The 13,841-nt window shown below is 39.3% G+C and overlaps 1 protein-coding gene across 2 annotated transcripts in view; it reads left to right on the top strand.

Moving 5' to 3' along the window:
* Window positions 1–13,495, top strand: part of STARD3NL (STARD3 N-terminal like) — a 52,994-nt gene extending 39,499 nt beyond the window's left edge. For both annotated transcript variants that reach the window (XM_041723252.1, XM_041723253.1), the window contains 5 exons: window positions 418–471; window positions 585–702; window positions 910–1,005; window positions 11,496–11,571; window positions 12,754–13,495. In XM_041723252.1, the coding sequence (XP_041579186.1) occupies window positions 418–471; window positions 585–702; window positions 910–1,005; window positions 11,496–11,554 (327 nt within the window). In that variant the 3' untranslated portion in view covers window positions 11,555–11,571; window positions 12,754–13,495. The remainder of the gene's footprint in view (window positions 1–417; window positions 472–584; window positions 703–909; window positions 1,006–11,495; window positions 11,572–12,753) is intronic.
* The last annotated feature ends 346 nt before the right edge of the window (window positions 13,496–13,841 follow it).

Raw genomic sequence — 13,841 nt, 5'->3', positions numbered from 1 at the left:
CCTGGTCAGGGGTCATGTTGCTAGGAATCCTCTTTGGGGGATGGAGAGACTAGGCCCAGGTCCTGTGGGATGATCTCTGGGCTCCCTAACCACTAGGGGGAGCCCCGGCTCTGCATTTCAGGGGTCCCTTCTGTGGGGACAGTGCCTTTGCAGGTTGGACCTTGTGGGGACAAAACTTGGTTTCCCCACACAGTGGCCTGCTAGACCCTGGGAGGAGGGAGAGCACCAGCAGTCAGTCGGGAGCCACGGAGAAGCCCATGTTGGCCCAGTGTCGGTTCAGGGGCTGGGGACAGAGTGGTGTAGGCAGAGCTTTTCCAGGCATTGGGAGCTTCTGGCTCAGACAGGGATCTTTGGGAGCAGGTGCCTTCCCAATGTAAAATGTCTAATGCAAATGATGTTGGATGATGTGTCTTTCAGTTGACGACAGCAGTGACCAGTGCCTTTTTACTCGCAAAAGTGATCCTCTCAAAGGTACAGCCTCCCATGTTCTCTTGCCATTACCATCTATAATGGCGAAGCCTTATTTTCCATTGTGAGCTCCTGGTAATTGCATTTCCCTCTCCTGCTCACATCTGTCTTTCCAGCTTTTCTCTCAAGGGGCTTTCGGCTACGTGCTGCCCATCATTTCCTTCCTCCTGGCCTGGATTGAGACCTGGTTCCTGGATTTCAAAGTCTTACCTCAAGAGGCAGAAGAGGAAAACAGTGAGTGTCTCCCCAGATTAGCCTCCTGAGACAAGCTAGGTACCAAGCTAGAAGGGAGACCCTGGAAGTCCTGATTTGAACAGAGCTTACCTTTTTGCTAAGCCTTCCTTTCATATAATGATAACAGCATTTTATTGTGATTAACCTTGCCCAGAAGCTACCAGAAGTATGACATCATTCCCAGCATCTGAATTTCTTCTCTTCCAGGACTCCTGATAGTTCAGGATGCTTCAGAGAGGGCAGCACTTATACCTGGTGGTCTTTCTGATGGTCAGTTTTATTCTCCTCCTGAATCTGAAGCAGGTAAAAAAAGTTGTGATTCTCCTTTGTGTTTACATTCATCACTCAAAAGCCCAGTCCTCCCTCCCTTTCCTCCCTCCCTCTGCTCTCAGAACACTGAGCAGACATGGAGCACAGCAGGCATGGAGACAGGAAAGTAACTGAGACCTGGTCTTGCTGTGGGACCTGTGGTGAGACCCAGAGTGTAAAATAAATGTCTCCGAGGGCCACAGACCCTGTGACGTGCCCTCTGCATCTCAGAAGACAGGCAGACCAGGGGAAGGGACTGGATGTTCTCTGATTACCTGTCATGCCCTCACCTGACCATCCTCCAGGACCCCTCTGTGTGAGGATGGAGCTCTGTCTACCTGGTTGCTGGTGATGGAGACCAGAGCCTCCTTGGGGACCTGCCCTTTCTTAGAGGCTCCCATCCCATCACTCACTAGGCCATGTCCACCCTCTGGATTTCTGCCTCCTGTGTCTCATCATTGTCCTACCTCCTGTTTCTCCACCTTGCATTCAGCATCTCCTGCTTCGGTTTCTGCACCAGCCTCCTGCCTCCTGCCACAGTCACCCTGTCCCAGCCCCATGTGAAGTAGAACACTAGACTTGTTCCATGGGTTCCTCAAACCAGTCTAGGACTTGAAAGTCTCATTAACCCTGTTTTAGAGATGATTATATATAGGCACAGAGAGGGAAGTCATTTGTGCAAAGTCATACAAAGAGTAAGAGATGGAGCTGGGATTTGAACCCGGCTCAGGGCTGGAGTCCATGCTCACAGCTAATCCATGTGTGGCCTTTCAGTATTAATGGAAACACAGTGCTGATCACATCTTCTCCTGCACAACAGCCTTCAGCAGGGGAAAGGATTAAGTAAGTCATGGTCCTCATTCTGGTAGAAAGCACCATTTGACCTCCCACAGGCAGTTATCCAAACTCCCAGTACTGTCTCCTTGTGTCTCTTAGTTTTCTGAAAACACTGTGTACCAAAACCCCCAGGCCATTGCTCAGCTTGCTTTTTCTATCCTTCCCACTGTTCCTCGGCAGTCCTACTCTCCGCTCAGAGGAGAGAAAGCTTCTCCCACCCCACCCTCACCCCCAGGCTGCTGGGAGGGTGTTCTCTGCATTTCCTTAGGAACCTCTCCTACAGCCCTGTCGTCCGTGCTGGCTCCCTGCCCTCAGCGCTGACCTCGCTGTTCCTACCGTGGGGATGGGGACCTGAGTTAGAGACTGCATTATTGTATTCCCAGCATTGAGCTCAGTGAGTAATTAAACTCACACACACACACACACACACACACTGTACAGCAGTTTCCAGGCAGAAAGCCTCATGTGAGTGATCAGAGACACAGCAATTGAGACACAGCGAATCAGGGGAACTCCAAGTAACATGGTATTCTGGACTCTTGGTATTGCTTCTAAAAGCAGGTTAAAATATGAAAGCATAGGATCAGATGAAATACAGATATGAATTAGCAGAAAATGTATTTCTCAGCCAACAGAAACTCAAGTAAGTAGTAACCTTTTGTATACCTCATGAGAGTTATTTCCTTGAGTTTTTTTGTTATAGGACTCATTCTTTTGGAAAGAGGAAGTTCGCATTCTTGTTCATGCTTTTGTATAGCTTTCATTTTCCTAAGAGTAATAAAAGTTCTCAGTAGTGATGTGTTTACTTAATTAGAAGTTCAGAGCGGGATAACAACAGGAGGAATCCCACCTTAGACATTATTCATCAAGCTCCCAGGTCTGAATCCACTGGCTTCCTGCCTCTGACTTGTACCCCCACCTAGTGGTGGTTGGGAGCATTTCCATTTCTTTGGGTTCCAGAGCTGATCTGGAACAAACCTGGTCAGGGTGCTCTGCTGGGAAGCTGCTTTGTTCAAGACAAAATGCAGGTGTGTAGTGGGAGAGAAGGAGTGTTCAAAGTGACTTACTTTATTGTATTATATTTTCATTGGCTGAACCTTCAAGTTAGGAAAGAATTATAATTAAAAACTGTTATTGGAATTAAAAACTGTGCCTAGAAAAGAAGATTCAACTCTAAAGCACCACTGGCTCATGAGGCCAGTGGTTGAAAATTAAGCAAAACAGGCATCTGTGCTTCTTCTGCCCTGGGACTGATGCGGCGCTGGTTGGCCCCTGGTGGAGAAGAGGGCATCTGAGGGCTGCTTGCCTTCTCCTGACTTTCTCCTGCACCTAGTGTGGTGCCGGCACAGAGTACATTTATTTATAGCCGTGGAAGGGATGGATGAAAGGAAGAGAAATAAATCAGAGTCAACAAAAATTAAAATGTTAGCATTTTTCCTTGTGAAGGATTGGCCTGAATTTTAGTATCACAGAGATTCTGAAAGTTAGCACCTTTTGATAGATTACTTTTAAAGGCTATTAAGGTGGTGTGTTTGCAGGTTTACATGTTGGTCTAACCATATCGTGCTTACCTGTGTATCCAGGAGAAGGAACGAGGAAGCACAGTCCTTTGTCAGGTGATTGGGATGAAGTTGTTTGTGTAGTCAGACAGCTGAAGTGAACCCATTGTGATGTTGAGGAAAAGTTAGTCACCTCATCATCAAAAGACTTCATTTGAAGAGTAGTTCAGTTGCACAATATACTCTGTGCTAAGCAAATCTAGGGAAAGACACTGTAATTCTGCTTTGATACTTTCTAATAGTAACCAGCCACACAGGCTTGTTTGCCCTGGACAGTATTAGCTTACTCCTGTGGGTCCATGTAATTATTATTATACTCCTTTGATCTCTAGGAAATGTTCTTGTTTAGATGATCAACTCTGTAGTCACCTTACAGATAATCAATAAATTTGACACACAGGTTTTCTACTTTTTATTAAAAATTTTGAAGTGTATTAAAACATCACCACTGAGGATGCTACCTAACCTTGATTTTAAAAAAAGAATAGCTTTAATGAGTTATACTTTGCATACCATAAAGTTGATCCATTGTAAATATGCAATTGTATGGCTTTTAGTAAATTTGTACTTTTTAAACCAACATCATAGTATAATTATAGGGCACTTTTATCATCCAAAAATATTTTTTTTATCAAATCATCACTCCTGTTTCCTAGATAAAATGCTGATCTACTTTCTCTCCTGAAAATATGCCCCTTTTGGATAATTAACATAAATATTATCACAGAATATGTAATTTTTTACATGTGGCTTCTTTTCTCTTACTATAATATTCTTGACAAGCCACTCATGATGTAGCATGTGTAAGTAGTTTCCTCTTTTATGTGACTCAATAATATTCCTTTTTATGGATATACGTACAGTGTTTTCTTTACTCATCAGTGGTTAGCCATTGGAATGGTTGGCAGTTTTTGCTATAATGACTAATCCTGCTATGAACTTTTATGTGCGTGTCCTTGTGGAGACATTTGTTTTTATTTTTCTTAAATTCCTAGGAGAGGACTCGCTGTGTATGATGGCGAGTTTCTGTTGAACTTTTCAAGTCATTGCCAAAGTCTTCTCCAAAGTTACTGTACCATTTTTCATTCTCTCCAGTAGTATCTAAGGATTTGTTTTTCCACGTACTCACCAGTGCCTGGCAGAGGCTGTCTTTTTCATTCTAGTTATTCTAGAAGGTGTGAAGTACTTTCTCCTTGTGCTTTTCATTTGCCGCTGAGGACTGATGACCTTGAGAACCTTTTCATGTGCTGTGAGAGTTATTCATTTATTTCCTTTGGAGAAATGTCTGTTTTTACCACCACCACCTTTTTTTTTTTTTTAAAAGTTATGTTGTTTGTCTTCTTCTTGAGTTGTAAAAGTTCTTTATACATTCTAAGTAAGAGTCTTTTATCAGATAAAAGTCCTTTATATGATTCACAAATATTTCTTCCCAGGCTGTAGACTTTTCAGTTTCTTCATGGAGCTTTTTGAAGCACACATTTTGAATTTGGGTGAAGTCCAGTTTATCAGAATGTATTCTTTTATGGATAATGTATTTGGGGCCATATCTAAGAATACCTTGCCTTAATCCTGTATTGCAAAGATTCTCTGTTATATTTTCTTCTAGAAGATTTTATAGTGTTGGCTCTTCCATTAAGTTTATCGTCCATGGTGAATTAATTTTCATGTATGGAGGAGGTAGGGAATTAAGTTCATTCTTCTGCCTTTGGATATCTAGTTGTTGGAGTACCATTTGTTGAACAGACTATCCCTTCCTGCACTGAATTAATGTGGCACATTTGTCAAAAACCATTTGACCATAAATGTAAGTGTTTATTTCTGGGCTCTCAGGTCTCTCTCAGTGACCTGTGTGCTCTCTTTGCACTCGTAGCACACTGGCTTGTTACTGTAACTTAACCTTTCTGTAAGCCTTGAAATCAAGTCCTGCAAGGCCTTACTTGAAAGGCCCACCCTGCTGTCCTCAGAACGAAAGGTTTATACCTTTCGACACCCTCCGTGTGTGTGGCATCATCAGTCTCCTCATCGAAATCAAATTTTGAGTGTGCCCTCCTACACTGCTTTTGCAGGGTGACCATATCATCCCTTCAACCTTGTTCTTTTTGAAAATATTTTGTTTATTCATGTCAATTTTTGGTCTTCATGTCAATTTTGAGATGGGCTCGTTAATTTTTGTGAATAAAGACTGCTACATTGGATTTATAGCTGAATTAGGGAAGAATTGCCATCACAACAATTTTGAATCTTCTGATCCATGAATGTGGACCCTCTCTGCATTTATTTATTCTTTAATTTTTTTGCATTGTTTTGTTTTTTTTCTTCTTTTTATAAATTTATTTTTTATTGGTGTTCAATTTGCCAACATATTGAATAACACCTAGTGTTCATCCCATCAAGTGCCCCCCTCAGTGCCCATCACCCAGTCACCCCCACCCCCCCGCCCACCTCCCTTTCTACCACCCCTAGTTCGTTTCCCAGAGTTAGGAGTCTCTCGTGTTCTGTCTCCCTTTCTGATATTTCCCACTCATTTTTGCATTGTTTTGTAATTTTCAAAGTTTTGCTCTTCTTTTATTGTATTAACTCCTAAGTGTTTTATCCTTTTTGGTTCTACAGTAAATGGAATTGTTTCCTTAGTTTCACTTTCATATTGTCATGCTAGTGTATAGAAATGCAACTGATATTTTGTGTATGGAATGTGTACCTTGTGACAATGCTAACTAAGCTTGCTCATTAGTTCTAGTTTTGGTTTTGTGTATATGTAGATTCCATGGCATTGTCTACATACAGGATTATGTCATGTGTGGTTAAAGACTTTTTTAATTTTCACTCTGTTAAATATCTTCATTCTTTTTTCTAGTTGCACTGTCTAGAACTGTAAAACTATGTTAAATAGAAACGTCAAGAACAAACATCCTTATCTTGTTCATAGTCTTTGGGGGGATTCATTCAATCTTGCAGCATTAAGTATGATGTTAGCTATCGGTTTTCACAGATGTCCTTTATCAGGTTGAGGAAGTTTGCTTTTATTCTTAGAGTGAAAGTTCTTATCATGAATAGGCATTAAATTTTTCACATGCTTTTTATGCATCTGTTGAGATGATAATGCGGTTTTTATCTTGTATTCAATTAATATGATGATGTACATTAATATTTGGATGCACATCAACTGTTTATATAGTATCAATCCCACTTGGTCATGTTGTATAATCCACTCTTATTTTTGTAGATTTGATTTGCTTATATTTTCCTGAGAATATTTGTGCATATATGTACATATAAAATACATACTCCTGATATTTTGCCTATTGGTCTGTAGTGTTCTTATGTCCTGGGCATTAATATCAGTAAAGGTGATCTCATAGAGTACATTAGAAAGTCTTTCCAAACACACTGTTTTCCAAATGAATTCTTCTTATGAATGCTTAATATTGTTTCTCCTTTGAATGTTTGATAGATTTGTCAGTGAAACCATCTGGGCCAAGAATTATCTTAATGACTAATTCAGTTTCTTTGCCTATTACATACAGATATATTCAGATTTTTAATTTCTTTTGATCATTTGTGTTTTCCTAGAATTCATCATTTCTTCTGAATTATCTAGTTCTTGACAAATTATTCATAATATTCCCTTATAATCATTTTAAATTTCTATAGAATTGGTAGTGATGTTCCTTTTTTTTTTTTTCTTCTTCTAGATTTTGGTAATTTGTGTCTTCTTTCATTTTCTCTTTGTAACTCTAGGTTGAGGTTTATCAAACCTGTTGATACTTTAAAAAACTGACTTGTTTTCATTGATATTCCTCTCTTGTTTTTCTTTATTCTACTTCAATTATTTCTGTTCCAATTTTTATTTCCTGTATTCTATTTGGGTTAGTTTAGCTTGCTTTCTTTTCTATGATTGATTTTAGATTTTTCTTCTTTCCTAACATAGGCATTTAAAGCTATAAATTTTCTTCTAGGCATTGCTTTAGCAACCTCTTATGAAATTTGATGTGTTATATTTTTATTTTCATGCACTCATGGCTTTCAGCAGGTTTACTGTTAGGTGAATCTATTTGTGTATATCCTAATCTTATTTGTTTTACTAGATTTGTAGATTAATATTTCTCAACAAAATTGGGTGTTTTAGCCATAAGGGAGTTTGAGACGTTGTTTCTTCAAATCATTTTTCCTGTTCTTTTTTTTTTTTTTTTTCCCTTTCTCTTCCATCTGGGAGTCCCATGCCATTAATGCTATCTCATTTGTCTTTGAGCTCTGTTCAGTTTTTCTTAAGTCTTTTTCTCTCTGTTACTCAGCTTGGATAACTTATACAGCTCTATCTTCAGATTCACAGATTATTTCTTCTGTCAATTTGAATATTTTTTTAAACTCCTAGAGAATGTTTCATTTAAAGTACTATATTTTTCTATTCTACGTTTTACTTTTTAAAAAAATATATATATTTTACTATTTTATGAGAGAGAGAGAGAGAGAGAGAGCGCACAAGCAGGGGGAGCATCAGGCAGAGGGAGAGGGAGAAGCAGATGTTGAGCAGGGAGCTGAATGAGGGGCTTGATCCCAGGACCCTGGGATCATGACCTGAGCTGAAGGCAGACTCTTAACTGACTGAGCCACAGGCACCCCCCACATTTTACTTTTTAAAGTATCTTTTTGGGACGCTTGGGTGGCTCAGTGGCTGAACGTCTGCCTTTGGCTCAGGTTGTGACCCCGGGTTCCTGGGATCAAGTCCTGCATCAGGCTCCCTGCAAGGAGCCTGCTTCTCCCTCTGCGTATGTCTCTGCCTCTCTTTGTGCAATAAATAAATAAATATCTTAAAAAAACTATCTTTTCTTTTTTTTTAATAATTTATCCCATCCTTTAGAATATCTCTTTGTTCATTTATTATAGTCATACTTTCTTTTACTTCCTTAAACATGGTTTTCTATACTTTCTTGAACATATTTATAATAGCTGCTTTGAAGTCTTTGCTAAATAAAGTACTCACACTTTGCTGACATACTCAAAGACAGTTTCCATTGAATTGTCAGGATTTCCCTCCCTGCCCCCTGAGAATAGACACAGTTTCTGAATCTTTGCCTTTCTGTTTTTTTTTAATTGAAAATATTTTGTTGAAAAAACATAGTAGCAACTCGAGAATCTAATTTTGTTCTCCCCCAAAATTTGCTTTTATTGTTATTTTTTTAAATTAAAAAATTGCTTAGGCTAAATATGTGAAATTGTGTCCCTTGCAGTATACGATTGTTGATGGTTGTACTCAGTTTTTTCTTTTTTTAATTTCTTTTTAAGTCTAGCTCCCTAGGGTCACCTGTGTGTCAGCATAGTTTAGTGGTAGCCAAAGATTGGATGGAGATTGTGCTCAAGCACCTTGATAAGATCTCCATCCTCTGTTAAGTGAAATAAGTCAGTCAGAAAAACAAATAGCATATGGTTTGGTTTCATTTACTCTTGGGATTAAAGAAAGAAAAAAAAGATAAATAAAAAAAAGACTCTTAATTATGGAGAACAAACTTTTTACCAGAGGGGAGGTAGGTGGGTAGATGTGTAGAATAGATGAAAGGGATTAAGAGTATATTTATTGTAATGTATTGAATTGGTGAATCACTATTTGTACACCTGAAATTAATACAACAGTATACATTATACTGGAAATAAAAAAATTCCATTCTCTAACAAATATTATGGGTGTATATAGAATAGTGTATTCAGATTTTAGAGATTTTCAAGTTTTCCTCTGCTTGTACTCTCTCCTGAGTCTTTTCACATCTCCTCTGCATATGTCCAAAGCCTCAGGATTGACCAAGAGTCTTTGGCTGGCTTGGGCTCTTTTGGGTCTCTGCTAATCATGCACACAGCCTCAGCCAAGCATATGCTTGCTGCAGCCATGACCACAACCGCAGACCAGCAGAGCCCATGGCCTTCCTGCTTGCACACCACTGAGTTTGTAGTTCACCATCACATCACTCTCCACCCCAAAGTAACTCAGCTCCCTTCAGCTGTGTAATTTTGCTGACAGTCCTCCTGGCCTGGCCTGTCTTAAAGAGCCTTCATATCTATTGACTTGAATATTGGGAGGTCGGGAAGGGATGGGATCAGCTCTAGGTAAGAGCACTACTGTTGTTCCTTTCTGCAGCTTTTCAATCATAAACGCTTCTTAGATTGTTGTATGTCTTTGGAAATTTCCCAACTTTTGAAATGGTTGGTTTTGTTCATCTAGTCCAGTTGTATAGCTGCTTTTCAAGGAGATTTGTTAGCCTCACTTGACCATAACCAGAAAGCCTGCTAGCATGTACTTTTAAATTACGTAAAACATACCTATTACTATGTTTTAATTAAAAGTTTGGCTTTATTCAGAACTCCCAAATAATTTCAAGACATGTCAGCTCTTTGTGGTTCAAATGCCATTAGCCTAACAAGTGGGGTGGAACGTAAGCCCAGAAACAGGAAGATGTGGTATGATCATCTGCCTTAGACTTATTCAAAGTGAGAACGCAGTCACCCGCGTGACTTAACCTCATCTTATGAGGTTAAGATGTGGGGCACGATCTTTTCTTAAGGTTCTCTGCTGTTCATACTCCTGTACCAAATTTGTTATTGCCTGTAATGCAGGCAGACATTCTCAGAAGAACAAAATGTCTTCTTTGAGGCATATTATCTGGCCAGAGGAAAGCAGCTATGAGGCAGGCTGCCTCCTCTGTGTGAGGAGGCTTCATCCCTCACCCACTCCCTTGTCTTCCCACCACTCCTGTTTTGTGTCCCTTCTCTGACAGTAACACTTGCCTTTTATAAAAACGTGCACAAAAAACAAACAAACAAAAAAGCAAAAAAACGGGCACAGAAGAGCAATCGAAGATCTTGTCCTTCCAACTCTACGGCCACATCTGTGTTGACAGTTCAGTTTGTCTCCTGCTGGTTTTGTGTTTGTAATTTCACATCATTGTGGCCATGCTGCTGGTATTTATACAACCTTTTTGAAAAAATTATAATTTAAAAATTATGAAGTCAGTTTGTTGCACATATTTTGGAACATCCAGAAATGATTCAGGCCATCTGGTTATTTTCTTATAGACTTTCTGATTGGTGCATATATACTTAGGTTTTTATTTTTGTAATTATGATCCTATGTAATTACGATCCTAATTTTTCATTATGTATATGCTTTTACTTTATAAAATGTGCACTTCTAATGCTGTAATGAACTATATCAATGTAAGGGGGTACAAGATACTTTGTGAAAGTAAAATAATTTTTTAACTTTTACCCTCAGAAATCTAGATTTTTTCCCCTGATTTTTAGCAGCAGAATCTGCTTAATGGAAAATGAGTGTTATTTAGTCAGACATATTTCCTAAAGAAATAATTCCAGAGTGAAATTGTGGGCTCAAATGTACAAGTAACATAAGGTTCACAAGACAGGACCCAGCACAGTGATACCAGTGCTCACTGGTAACAGCCTACAGTGCCATCACCCTCAGCATTAGAAAGTCTTCACCATGCCTACTCACCGGGTACAGTGATTTGTAAAAATAAGTAGATTGAATGATTTGTACCAAAGGTTAAAGTTATTTGCACTTGATAAATATTCAGGCTTGGGGATCCCTGGGTGGCTCAGCGATTTAAGCACCTGCCTTTGGCCTGGGGCGTGGTCCTGGAGTCCTGGGATTGAGTCCCATATCGGGCTCCCTGCATGAAGCCTGCTTCTCTCTCTGTCTGTGTCTCTGCCTCTCTCTTTCTTTGTCTCTCATGAATAAATAAATAAAATCTTAAAAAAATATATTCAGGCTTGTCAGCAAAGAGATGGTTAGGGAAGGGCAGTAGGTAATTAATTCTTGTTCTCTCTGAATATTTTTAATAGTACCTCATTGATATCTGTTTAACAGATTAGTATGAGTCATAGATTCTATTTTAAATATTTCTTCCTCCAGGAAATAAGTAAAACTTTATTTGATAGTTACAGTTTTTTAACCTAAACCTTTGATATTGAGGTTAAACATCGGTATCTCCCACTTAAAATTTGGTGCCCATATAGTATAATTAAAAAAAATTGTTCATTTCCTTAATCGAATACAGTACTTTTTCTCTTTCCTTTTCCTAGGATCTGAAGAAGAAGCTGAAGAGAAACAGGACAGTGAAAAACCACTTTTAGAACTATGAGTACCACTTCTGTTAAAGTGAGTCTTTGAAAGCAGAAACATTAACAAGAAATTGGGTACATATGGATCACTTCTTTGAGTAGATTCAAGGTCAAATTCAAGAATATGAGTATAAATACATACCCAGATTTATCCTATTCACTTGAATTTATAGTTGTAGTTTATGTAAAATCTCTTAACATTCTTTTGCATTGGTATAAATTTGTCAAGTGTGAAAAATGCCTCAGAGTTCAAATTTCTTTTTCTTCTTCTTTTTTTTTAAATTGAAGTAAAATTGGCTGGTAACATGAAAGTTTCAGGGCACAACATCAGAATTCGGTATATGTGTATACTACAGATCACTACTGCAGAGTGATCCCCGTCATAAGTCTAGTTACCATCCACGTAGACAGAATAAGGATGAGTTCATTATTCTTTACTTGGCCAGAATGTCTCCATGTCAGGTGTTGTTCAGTTACAAACCCTAACTCAGTGTGTTGAGGGGAGCAGTTGTATGAGACGGAGGGACTGCTAGTCTCTGTCTACACCCGAGCACATGGTACTAGGATGCTGAGCGGCAAAGCTGACAAGTGGCAGAGCTGGGACTCAGGCTCGCCCAGCATGATACCAGGGTCTGCCAAGTGCTGGGGAGATGGCTTAATGAAAGGTATGTTCTGGTCAGAACAGTAGCCTGATGGGCTTCAAGTGGAGCCACATTGTTGAGTTACTTCAGATCCTCAATGGAAAACACTTCAGCCTCGGAAATGCCAGCAAATAAACACAAAGTGAATTGTAGTAACAGCAGCTCTGCCTAATTAGTGATGTAGGAAAGTGGTGGCTGTCTCAGAGCCGTCTCAGAGCTGCCGAGCAAGTGGGACAGGTGGGGACTGGCTGCAGAGGCAGCCTGGGGCCAGTGAGCACACCCTGTTTCTACACCCCCAGGGCCCCAACATGCTCCAGCCCTACTTTGTGCATTGGTGGTTGCACAAAGTAGGGCTCAAGCCAAGATGAGGACATGTGAATAGTAAAGTTCTAAAATGCCTTAAAATAAATTCTCATGGGGCTACATCCAGGTCTTTACGTATCTATAACAGGCCATCTTCATGGACTTTCTTATAAAATATATAAGGCATGTAAACATATATAAAAATATAAGGCAAAGTGCAGCACTTTACTTTTTAACACTGTATCTCAAATATTTTTATGTTCTCTTTTTCTAAGTGTGAAAATCCATCATTGAAGGTCACTGCAGGGAAAAAAAAGGACCAGAGCTGGGGTCTCCCTATTAAAAGTTGAAGGTGACGTCCACTGCTGACTTTAATGAATGGCTAATAAAGAATTTATTTATTGTAATACCTCATAGACATTGTACAGATCCATGTACCTTGAGGACCTGCCTGTGGCTGGTAAGATAATGTGATGATCCATCCTGTGTTCAGTGAGACGGAGTCTGATCTGTTCATGAATAGTTGGAGCAAAGTCTTGTGCTGTATTCCCGATCAAAAGACTTCTTAATATATTGGAATAACACTTTTTTAGTAAGCAAAATATCTTTTTATTTGATTCGCAGTTTGGAATTTTTTGTTTCATGTCTCAGATTTCTTTTGTATTTCTTTTTTAACATCCGACATTTCCCTTGTGTTTTTTAACTCACGCTTATGCGCTCTTTGTACAATTTTACAGAGTAATAAATACAACATATCAAAATGGTTCATTTTATTTTTTTGGTTTTGCATTATGCATTTGGCTTGAAGTGTTAGAATTACCAAATGGGGCAGGGAGGGAATGCGAGTACATGTACAGTGTAACCAGACATTTTTGTATTATTTTCATTATGAAGTAACATCTTTCTCTTAGAAGTATGGTTCTGAAATAGTGTGAGATCCTTATTTTGAACCCACATTGCCATCATTTCCCTTTGTGTGGCTAATTTGAATTAAAATAAACTAAATTATATTGTGAACTCTTTCTTTCCAACATGAATATTTACCTTAATGCTTCATAGGAAGGCAGCGTGTCTCTTAGTTTTCTTTCCTCATTCATTGTGTCCTTCAAGAAAAACTCAGTTGTGTATACTGACTGGTGCTCATTTGGCTGGAAAGCAGCCATTTGTGCAGGTCAGATCAGCTCTGCTCCACTCCCAGCACACTTACCTGATGGGCATGTCTTCTACTGAGCCTTGCTCAGCCTCACTTTGCAGTCATTTGTCCCGTTAGTGGGACTGAGATGACTCAGTCTGACATTAAATTACACACTTGAACTCAGGGCCTCCATATGTCTGTGTTCTTGTGGGGAGAGAAGAACTGCTG

The sequence above is a fragment of the Vulpes lagopus genome, chromosome 11 (genome assembly GCF_018345385.1).
Source record: "Vulpes lagopus strain Blue_001 chromosome 11, ASM1834538v1, whole genome shotgun sequence".
In the NCBI taxonomy this organism is placed as follows: Eukaryota; Metazoa; Chordata; class Mammalia; order Carnivora; family Canidae; genus Vulpes; species Vulpes lagopus.
The sequence above is the reverse complement of the archived record's forward strand: the minus strand, read 5'-3'. Positions and strand labels throughout refer to the sequence as shown.